Source organism: Myotis brandtii, unplaced genomic scaffold (genome assembly GCF_000412655.1).
Source record: "Myotis brandtii unplaced genomic scaffold, ASM41265v1 scaffold953, whole genome shotgun sequence".
Classification (NCBI taxonomy): Eukaryota; Metazoa; Chordata; class Mammalia; order Chiroptera; family Vespertilionidae; genus Myotis; species Myotis brandtii.
Genome location: NW_005371933.1, coordinates 2,788,114 through 2,799,562, shown reverse-complemented (window position 1 = coordinate 2,799,562; position 11,449 = coordinate 2,788,114). Strand labels below are relative to the sequence as shown.

General features: G+C 51.1%; 1 protein-coding gene across 1 annotated transcript in view; it reads right to left on the bottom strand.

The window, feature by feature from the left end:
• The window catches only part of ALK (anaplastic lymphoma receptor tyrosine kinase), a gene marked incomplete at its 3' end in the record, with an annotated part of 551,341 nt that overhangs the window by 14,308 nt on the left and 525,584 nt on the right, over window positions 1-11,449 (bottom strand). The window contains exons 10-11 of the mRNA XM_005886069.2: window positions 3,405-3,499; window positions 3,115-3,243 (exon numbers count right to left, since the gene is read on the bottom strand). Coding sequence (XP_005886131.1) covers window positions 3,115-3,243; window positions 3,405-3,499 — 224 coding nt within the window. The remainder of the gene's footprint in view (window positions 1-3,114; window positions 3,244-3,404; window positions 3,500-11,449) is intronic.

The window sequence follows — 11,449 nt, the reverse complement described above, 5'->3', positions numbered from 1 at the left end:
TTAGGGAGATTTGGAAGCTCTGTGAGTGAGTCTCCCGAAACTGCCTCGGTGTCTCCAGGTGGTGCCCTAGCCAGCCGCCCCGTTCCAGCCCAGCAGAAACAGACAGCGCTGAACTTTGGCAGGAAAATCTTATCTTGTCTCCTCTGACAATTGATTTGTTTACTGATCATGCAGGGGCTCTCAACTGGGACGCACTACCCCTCTTTTCATTTTTGGTGTTGATCTGTGGGTTGGAGACTTGGATACTCAGAAGTAGCTCAGCTGGCTGAAAAAAAGTGTAGATTTCAGGTCCCCTTCCTTACCAGCTGTGGGCCACGTACATTCTTCCAGATCATCTTCCTCCTCCCTACAGTGGGAACAGCAGTAGCTGTCCCTGGGCAGTGAGGATGGGAGGAGCTCACGTGTGGAACACCCTAGCCAGGGTCAGGTGTGCTCATGGATTACTCCTTTCCTTCCCTGCCCCCGGGGCCCCGGCCCTCTCGTCCTCTCTTGGGGGCCTCCCAGGTAGGAGCTCGAAGTTCGGGTTAATTTGTAGGCTGTGATCTCCCCGTTCCCAGGCCACTTGGCTCCCTTGGGCCAGAAGCTCCAGAGCAATGAGTACGTGGCCCACAGCTGGTAAGGAAGGGGACCTGAAATCTACATTTTTTTTGCCCCTGTTGTGCTGGTCGCATGGAAGGTGGGTGTCAGGCCAGTGTTTGCCTGGTGATTATTTGAGTGGGTGTGGCCCTGACCTAGGTCTCTCCATGAGCCCCTGTCCTAACTCCCCTGCAGGACCCTCCTCCTTCAGGACCCTCCTCCTCCAGGACCCTCCTCTGCAGCACTTCTCTCGCCATAGGCATGTAACTGGACTGTATCATTGTCTACCTGTTCTCTCCTTTTCTAATCTGTGAGTTCTCTGAGCTCCTGGCTTGGATCTGGTCCTGCTCAGCATTTCTGAGCACTGGCCTGCCCTCAGAGGAGTCTGCTGGAACTGTGGGCTCAACATGGATCCAGGGGCAGCCAGCCTCCTCTCCCCGACCATGAGCCTGAGTCCTGGCCGGTGCTGATGCAGAGGGCCCAGTGGACCTGCTACCCTCCCCCTATAAATCCTCTTGATGAAGACAGAGGCACCCCCACCACACACCACTAGGGTCCACAGCAAGGTGGGACTGGGAGTTTGTCAGGCTGGGGGAGAGATGCCTCCCGCTACTGAAACACAGCAGGGGAAGGAGAGTTGGGAGCCTGCCTCGGCTTCTCCCTCACCTGAGCTGCTCCCTGATGTGGCAGTGGGTCCTGGGGAAGCACTAGCTCTTTATTGGGTTCTCTAAAGCCTCCCAAGGAGCCCATTGAGGCTCAGTGTCCTCTTCCCTTTGAGTTGGGGTTGCTTCAGAAGGGGGTCTGAAGACCCAATGCTGACCCACAGCCATCTGCCCATCACCCTGCTCTGAGGCTGGGCCGCTCAGTAGAGGAAGCTGTGTTCCAGCCATTGTCATCTCCAGCCTCTCAGGCAGCCACTCACTTCTAATTTTATCTGGAGGTGGTAGGGGAACACCAACGCTTTTGAGCCGCTGTGTGATTTCATTAGTCTGAGTGGCCACTGGCCAGGCCCTTATCGATCAGCCCTGTAGGGACAGTGGGAGTTTATATGGCAATAAACCCGTCAGGCTGGGTGGATGGCAGGTTTCTGAATGCCGGCTGCAGGGGAGCCAGCAGCTGACATCTGAGAACCGAGCTCAACATTAAGTGCCCACCAGTCGATCAGTAAGTGTTTCCGGAACTCCCGCCATGTAACCAGTGCTGGTGGTTAGGCAGGCGGTGGCTTGCTGTGACATTTGCTTAGTATGTCCTGAATCTATCACAGGAGCCATGGTTGACCAAGGGCCGGGAAGTCAGGGAGGTACTTCCTCCCTTCTGGGATGAGGTGCGGGTAAGACCGCTCAACAATGAAAGCAGGTCCTCCCTCGTGTTAGACGGTTTCATGAGCCATGAACCACGAGGCAGGGGTGGGAAACAGAGATTGCAGTGTGGAAAACTGGAAAGGTATTTTGAGGTTCCAGTTAAAGGAGAAGAGAGGAAGGGGGAGGTAATGGGAAAAGCCATGAACTCTTTCCCTGGTCTGGAGTTTCGAGGTCAGGCAGGAGCGAGGACGGGATAGTTAGTCCTGGGGTAGCTTTTTGGAGGAAAGAAAGAATGTCTTCAAACACAAAGCAAAGCTAATACTTAATACGTTGAGAGTCAATGGATTCAATGTAATTTGCAGTAAACAAGGATTTCACATTTATGAGTAGAAATGAGAGATTTGTCATTTATCTATCGGTATTACCTTTTACAGGAGGAAGAGTGTGGTGAATGGTGTGCTGCGCTCCTGCATCTCCAGGTTACTCATGTTGGAAGAGGCCTCAGTGCCCAGGCCCACCGCCCACCTGGGGAACCCTGACCTGCGGGTGTGGCCCGGAGGCCTTCATCCGCTTCCCTGGGGCTGGCTCACGGAGCTAATAACTGCTGAGGAACATCATGCTGGGGCTTGAGACCGATCCCAAATGATGCCCTGTACAAAGAGTAGCTGAGAAGTCACTGCCATGGTTTAGGGCACGAGGCTGAAGAGGCCTGTGTTGGAAGCGGCAGAGCCCTCTTGAGCAGTCCTTCATCCCGGGACTGCTGAATCAAGCAACGTTGAGGGGAGCCAAGCTCTGGGGAAATGTGTCGGACCTGACGCTCTGGGGCTTTACCCATGATGGGCTAGCCTGCCTTCCTGCAACAGATAACCTTGGGCTTGGGCCAACCTCTTTATGTGGAGGAAAGATCTGAGGGAAGGTTTGCTTTGTGCAGTGAGTGGAGACTGGTGTCAAGGGGCTGAGGTGAGGAGAGGTCACCAGCCTGGTTCTCTGCTTGTGCCAGGGCCTGGGTGTTCCCCGTGCATGGAGGAGTGCTCCTTTGCACACCTTTCAGAAGCTCTGTAGCAAGAGAACCAGCTCCTTCTTGGAGCCCCATAGCCAAAGTGCAAGCAATGTTCCTTTTAAAGGCTGACATCTTATTCTTTAAACTTAGCTCCCTATCCCGATCATAGCACCCATCTTTCTTCTGCCTTTTGCAACAAATAATTACTTTGCTCAAATTTGTAAGTTGAACCCTTACCTGTAGGGTCAAAGATGGGGGTCTCTCTTGGTGTATTTTCCCAGAGTTTCATCTCCTTGTTGGGGTTTCTCTCAAACAGATTTCTTGACTTGGGTGCTGTATTCTGCAGCATCTTGTCCTCCCCACTGACTGGAATAGAGAAGACCCCCATTGGTTGAGTTAAGTGAGGCTCTGCTGTAAGGAGGTGAGCATGCCCCAGGGAAGGTGGGAGAAAGTGGCTTAGGTGAAGGAGGGACAGTGAACCTGGGTAGTTGGGGTGGGAACAAGTGCCGGGGGCAGGGTGGACTCACTGGTGAGGTAGCAGTCCAGGCTGATGGAGATATTGTCAAAAGCCACGGTGGCTCTGGATCCTTGTCCCCACCATGCGACAATCTGCAGCCAGAACCTGTACATGTGTTAAGAGGAGTGTGTGTGAGGAACAGCCTGGATTGGCCACATCTTAGGACTCAGTGTCCAGCAAACGGGTGCCGAGACCCTGCTCATGATCAGGGTTCATCGGCCTTCCCTGTCTCAGAGCGGCTGTACGAGGCAGCAGTCAACATCTCCCCCTACTTCTCCAGCACAACGCACTGCCCTCTCCGAGGGACTGTTCCACATGTTAATCCAATTTGGAGTTTGGGGCTCAGGTCTAGAAGTCCTGGAGCCTCTGGGTGTGCAGGGTGGGTGGACATGGGTAGGCCTGATGTTCCCAGCGGAGTTGAAGTCATTGTGAAAATATTGAAATGCTTCTGTACCAACTGAGAAAGAGCCACTGTTCCCTGACAGTCCCCTACCTGTTGCTGCAGGCCGCCTGGCTCCTTCCCTGGTGCCCCCTGGATTTCACACAGCGGGGGTCTCAAGGATTTGGTGTTCAGCATCAGTTCCAACTGGGTCTGTATAGTGCCCAACTGGTTGTTAAATATTAAATGATTTGATTCTGAGCCTTGGGAGTATTGGTAAACAACACAGAGTGGGCCATAAGTATTAACAATAAACACACTGAGATATCACTTTCCACCTCTCTCATAGCCTTGCAGGTCAAGGACTGTGGCCAGGGAAGGCTTGAGAGTAGGCTAAAAAGAACACACCTTCAGTTCATTTGTCTCCTGGGGAGCCGTCCTCCTGGAAGGCTGTCAGCCAGATCTTTCCTGCTGTGAAATGAGAGTTTCCTGAGAGCTTTAAAAACCTTCCCCCCTTTCAAAGTCAATCCAGAATGACCTGCAGGAGGCTGTGCAGTCTCTGGTGTGGGTGTTAAAATATCAAGAGAGGGAACCCATGCCCCAATGGGTGACTGAGTTAACCACATGTAGGATGGCCATTCCATGGAATGCCCCTCCCCAATACAAAAGGATAGACCAGATACAGGCTGTAAATTGGATGGAACTGAAAAACATTATGCTGAGTTAAAGAGATCAGACAATAAGTTAAAGACCTCATGATTCCATTCATAGAAATTACTCTATTTATATGAAACTAGAAGCCCAGTACACAAAATTTGTGCATGGGGGAGAGGGGTCCACTCAGCCTGGCCTGCGCCCGCTCGCAGTCCAGGACCCCTTGGGGGATGTCTGACTACTAGCTTAGGCCCTCCCACTCCCGCCACCACTGCTGTGCTCACCAGCTGTGAGCCCGGTTTCTGGCTGAGCAGCATTCCCCCTGTGGGAGTGCATTGACCACCATGGGGCAGCTCCTGCATTGAGCATCTGACCCCTGGTGGTCAGTGTGCATCAAAGTGACTGGTTGTTCTGGTCATTCCGCCATAAGGGTCACTTAGGCTTTTATTATATAGATGTCTAGAATAGGCAATTCTATAGACAGAAAGCAGATCAATGGTTGCTTATGGCTGGGAGTCAGGACAGTATTGACTGAAAACCAGCCCAGGGTTCTTTCTGGGGGTGATGAAACTATTCTAACATTGGATTGTGGTGCTCTCTGTACAACTGTACATTTGCTAAAAGTCATCAACATGCACACCTGTAGCTCAATAAAGCTGTCAGTACAAAAAAGAGAGAGAAGGAACCCAGACAATAGAGTGGGCAGCCAGGGGTAGCAAGAGCAGAAAACCAGCATGTTGGCGGGAATGGGAGACTGATGGGTTGGAGACAGTGGGACAGAGAGGGCAGAGGAAGCACAGGACACAGGCCTATTGGGGATTCTAAGAGAAATCCGACAGGAATACTGAATTCAAGTTGCTTACTGTCTAATGGAGAGATGAAGAGTATATACATACATCAGTGTAGATAGGTAGAGGGAAGTAAATGCCACATGAGGTGTGGATAAAATCCTCTGAGAGCTCAGAGGAAGGAGGAAGTCCAGCAGACTGGGGAGGTGGAGAGCATTTCTCAGGGCAGGTGGTATTTAAGTTGGTGTTGAAAAAAGAAAAGGACTCAAAGATGTGGGGATGGAGGGCAGTGAGGAGAGGACATTCCCAGTGGAGGAACTGAAGTGAGGGATGTGTCAAAGCAAGTCAGGGCCCCTCTGGCTCGGGTGTGAGAGGTATGGAAGGAGGTAGAGATGGTGAGAGACACAGCTGTATCACACACCTTCAGTGGCTTCTCCGAGTCTTGGCAAGATTACAGCTCTAGTTCCCCAGATCTCCATGGAGCACATGGTCCATAGTTGAGTTCCTGGCCTGAGCTTAGCTGTCTCAGGACACAGTAGGTAGAGCTGCCTGATGCGCCTACACAACTGTGGGTAAGGGGCCCACAGCCACCTTCCTGAGTCTCCCCTTTCTGATTAGGTCATTTCTTAATCTGACATACATAGGCCAAGGGCCACGCTGGGCACTGATTTCAATGCTAAGCTCCATCCTGGGTGTGCCATCCCTATGGGCCTGGGGTGCCTGAGCGAATAAATGATATATGTGTGCCCATCAAGCATGGGGGAAGGGGGACAAAAACTCCCGTTTTCCCCTAAATGGGCCCTTCTGGAGAAACTGAACATCTCCCCTCTTATCTGCTTTATTATTGAGAGATTAGAGCTGCAAAGTTCTCAACCAGCCACTGGAACTCTTAGCATGGACAACATGATGCAGGCTGGGGCCGGGATGGTTTCTAAATAGAAGAGTTTCTAAGTGCTTTGTAAGGCAACGGCGATGACAGCTGCTGTTTAAAAGAGTTTGATTGACACTTGGAATTGCACATATTTTGAGTCAGGAACACTCACAACTATCAGGGAAGACTCAATCAGATGTCGAATCAGCTGTAAACACGCGATGCTGCTTCTGTCTACCTAGGAAGCCAACCCTTCCCTACAGGCTCCAGATTCCAGAGGCTACAGGGAAGGGGCAGGTGGGGGAACGGGTGTGGGAAGGGCAGGGGTGAAGCAGAGGCAGTTGGGGAATGGGGTCTGGGGATGGTAGGTGATGGGGCAGAAAGGAGACAGCAGAACCATTTCTAGGAGTTTCTTTTCTGTGGGGGCCACAGATTCAGTCTACTCTACTTTGCATGGTAGCTGGTTGTGGGTCTTTACCTGAACCTCAGGTGAAGAAGAGAGTGTCCCTGGCTCTGCTCAGCCTCTCCCTGATGGAGGTGGGTGAGGCTTCCTCAAGGCTCTCACAGTCGTCCTGGCCAAACCACTCTTTTCTGTTGACCCCACTCCCACCCCAATGCAGATACCAGGCTACTCTCCAGAGTGGGCCATGGCCTCAGGCCTCAGTTCTGGCACGTGCCCCGGGGACTCCTCTGGGATGAAGAGGAAGTTCTAGCATGCACTGGGCGGAGTGCTCCGGTTCCGAGGGCAAGTTCTAGCAGGTTCCAGGTGAGCTGCTCTGGGTTTGAGGGAAAGCCAGGTCCAAACCTGTCAGGATCGCAGGGGCCAGGTGGTGTAATGAACATACAGGTTACCCTGCTGCCCTTTCCCTAAAGCTTTAGCTGTGTGTAGGGGAAGGGAGCCGAGCCCCCATGGCCAGAAAAGCCATGCCCTCCCTCTCCATGGGCAGCTGGGCAGGGAGAAGGGAAGAGGCAGCTCTTTAGGCTCCTTCAGCTCCCTCACTGATCTGTGCTTCTTAAGATGGTGGCAGCTGAGCACCCTCTTTCTAGCCCTCAGCATTGCAGATTTCACTCCCTGCCCTTCAATGGCTCACAACTGCTCAGCTCTTTTGGTTTCTCCAAAGAAGGCACTTTTAATTGAATGGGCTGTTGTTGCTTTTTCTCTTTTTTTCCAACTGTTTGGAGTTTGGAACTTGTTGCTAAAACAGATCTGGCTGGAGATCCTGGTTGGAGCCTGGCTTTTCATAAAGAATGTGGCCCTGGCTCCTGGCTGCTCAGCTTTACAAAGTGGCCTGTTGAAAGTTGGCCCCAGGGGATTCTAGAAGGTGGCCATCAGGACAGTGGGCGAGGCTAAGAGGGGTGGCCTTGGAATTGGGCATCTCCCAGATTCCAGGCGGATCTCTGTGTAGAAAGTGCTGATGCTGCTCATGCACAGCTTGAAAAACGCTCAATCTAGTTTAGATCACAGACCACTAATGGACAGTGAATGTAACGCCTTATTTGCCACCCTGCCAGCCTTAGGGGCTGACAAAGCTAATTAAGTTCACTTCATGATTTTAAGCAGCTGATGAAAAGGTGTGTCTGAATGTGGACTGAGGGAATAGGAATTATTTGGAGAGAGGACAAGACAGAATGGCTGGACTGGGTAAAAGGCGTTTGTCAGATGGGCCGCATGTCTCAGATTCCTCTGTCAACCACCAGTGGGCTCAGAAGGAGGGAGGGCCCAGCACCCCTCTCGCAGCTGAGGCTCGGCTGGGCTCTGGCTGTCTAGAGAGAGCTGGCACATTCTGCTGAGGAAAACCACCTTCTCCGATGGCTCACTGCACAGTTGATTTGCTCGGCAAAGTATTCTAAAATGGACCGTCACAAAGCTTGGGTCGCAATATGCATTTCTATTAGAACAATGGATGTGATGAAAAAGCCCTGCCGAGTTCACCCTATTGTCTGTGTAAATGACTTCAGTTACCATCAAAAAGGAGGGTCTGATGGCCAGCTTGGGGTTCCTGAGACCAGCACTGGCTGGGACCTAATGAACACATTGGGCTCATGAGAATCACCTTGTTCATGGCCAGGTGATCTTAATGGACACACAGTGGAGCCCTGACTCGAGGAGTCTTTGGCTCCTGCCCAGTGGTGGGGCAGCTGGACATTCAAGGATCTCCCCCATTCTCAGAAGTAATTAACCATCTCTTGACTTGATTTCCCCTCTGGGCTTAATGACACCAAGAGCAGTGAGAATGTGTCAAGTGCCCTGGGGAAAGAGGAGGAATGTACTTGGTGGGGGAGGGATGTTCTGAAGCTAGATGGTCTGGAAGGCCAGCCAAGAAGAGCAGGGACCTCAGGGGAGCATCGTCTGACTTGCCTGGAACCAGGAGACAGTAGCAGAGGCACGATGGGCATGCAGGGCTCTCATCCCAGGCAACTTTTTTCACTGTCCCTTGCAGAACTACCCCAATTCCTTCATTTCGTTTAGTCCTATGAACTCCATGACTTTGGTGAAGTACGATAAGCCCCTTGGAGCAATTGGGGACCTGGAGGGTATCCAGAGCTGGAAAGTGCCTCCATCCACTTTTCTCAGAGAGACTGGGATGGCCCTGCACCTTTCTCGGACACACAGACATTTCCAACACGGCCCTTTCTGCTGTAGTGCTGGCTGGTGGCATGGAGGGCCGAGATGGTGCCGGAGATGGTGGCACCTCCCAAGGTGAAAAGACACAGGAAAAGGGATCTTTTCTCCCCTGACAAAAGCATCTCATGTGGATGAATTAGCAGTTTCCTCTGGTGGAGACTGAGTTTCAAAAGGGAGAGTGGAGTGAAGACTGGGCTATACACTTGGGGATCCTGGGCAAGTCACTGAAACTTGGTCAGCGCCACCTTGGTTTTAAAAAAATCTGTCAGGTAGGTATTTCCACAGTGGACACCCTTCTTTAACATGAGAGATTCCAATTCATTGTTCCTGTCTCATATTACATTTTATTAGAAATCTGTGTTTCTCCAGGTGGAAATTTAAGTTACATATCTCCCCACATGCCTTCAAGCAAAGATTATTTTATGTACCAGCCACTATGTCTACAGCTGGGAGTATAGCGATTCATAACATGGATCCTCACCTTGAGGAGTCTGGACAGATTTGTAATTCCCATTATTCACTGATGAGGGGATTTCTAATGTCCCTTTCAGACCTTCCCTCACAGAGCTACAACCTATATAACCTGGGAAAATATTAAATCTGGGCAGTGAGAGAGAAGTCAAGAAAGACTTGGAAGAACTGGATGCCTAGACAAATGTACACCAATGGGCAGAAGAATCCCTCAGGAGCAGGTGTGGTTGTGGGGCTATGTCCAAGGTGTGGGTGGAATGCCAATCAGGCAGCTGGAAACCTGGGTTGGGACTTAGGCAGAAATAAAGACTATGTGTTACCTGCATGGTGGTGAGGATGGAAACCATGAGCATCAGTGAGGTTCTTGGAAAATAGCATGAAGAGAACTGGATTCTGCTTTGTTTCAAATATCAGCAAAGTCTTATAAAATGGACTGTCACAAAAACATATGCCTCTGTTGACTTGTAAACTAAGCTGTGGATATTACCAGGAAAATCTTGAGCAGATCTGAACATCCCATTATTCTAAAGGGGTTCCTTTCCCTATTGCCATTTTGAGCGACTACTTCTTAAACCAGGCTCATAGGCCGGATCTGTCTCACTGCTTTGCACTCTTGATTGTGGAAACGTAGCAATCAAAGCAACAAAACTTGTCCCAAACGTCACAGTAAATCAGTGTTAGAAATAGGACTTAAAGCTCAGAATTGCTAATCTACTCCTTGCTCCAATGATCTGGGATATTTTCTGAGAAAGAAACAAGGCCAGATCCAGAGTTATGAATGTTTGATTTGTATACATCAATGCCTTATTGCACACTGCATTGCTGAGCCACCAGCCCTAGCTTCCTCCTCCTCAGAGGGCCGACCCAAGGCTGTTCTGGGCTACAAGGACCTCTTCTTCTCCAGCTCCTCTCCCCCATTTCTGACTTCCATTTTGAGGCTCAAATCATTTCACATTTGGTCCCTCCCAAAAGCCTCCAACAGTCTCCAGGCTCTGGTTTCTATTCTCCAGCCAATCCCTGGGCTCAGTGGCTCTATCCCTACAGCCCAGAGCACAATGTCCACATTCACCCTCTCTCGAGGAGACTGCTCAGGATTCTCTGACACAACCTTGCTGAACCCACATGAGACAGCCCTGCCTCTGAGCCTCAGCTCATCCTGGTGGCCTTCTTTGGAATGCCCTCTCCCTTTAACATTTCCCTAAGACGTAAGTTTTCCTCCAGTTCCATCTTATCCTCATCCCATTTTCTTCACGACAGCTCCCCTGACACATGGAGGTCACTGTGCCCTTGAACCTGGCCATGCTCTGTGGGGCCCTGCACAAAGGGTCCTTGTGTTACTGTTTGCCTCTCAATGCACGTGTTTTGTGTCTTCCTCAGCGGGCAGGCCCTGTGGCCCAGCAAGGGGCCGGGTCATATACCCCTTTCTATTTCTGCACTTGTTGGGGGCTTAATATATGTTTGCTGACAATGTGACAGCTAATGGCACTTCTCCAGTTACTTAACCCCCTGTCTTGCCCACAAGAGAGTGGAATTTGACATTCTATACCAGTGACTTGCAAATGTGGTTAGACATCAAAGTCACCTAGGGAATATATATATATATATATATTGAGTCCTGGTGGTGCATGAAAAGTCATGCACTGGAGTGGGGGGGGGCCTCAGTCCGGCCTGCCCCTTGTCACAGTCTGGGAGCCCTCAGGGGCGGGAGGTGACCTGGCGATCAGGGGAAGGCGACGCCCCATCACACCTCTGCTGCTGCCCCTGCCGGCAGTGCAAGCCTCAACCGGCCCTGGTTAACTGAGCCTCGGGCGGCCCTGGGCGGCTGGGCAACCGCCATCCGGGGCTGAGGGGACTGGGAGACTCCAGAGGCAGGCACACTGAGGGGACTGGGTGCCGCCATCTTGTGGCAGTGGGTGTCGCCATCTTTGAGGGTGTGGCAGTCAATTAACATATTCCCTCCTTATTGGCTGTATCTACTGAATTAGAATCTCTGTGTATGGTGCCCAGAGCTCAAGACTGATCAGTGCTCAGTGTAGCTAAATAAGGAATCAGTATTCTCAAGTGACACTCTGACAGATGTCCAGAGATGGGGACTGTATACATTGGCTTATTTCATGATACAACGTATCAGTTTCCCCCCCATCAATCAAACCCGTTTTCCTTTCTTCTGGGCACACAGCTAGACTACATTATCCAGCATCCCTTGCAGTTAGGTATAACCATGTGACTGAGTTCTAGTCAATGAAAGTGAGTTGAAGTGATGATT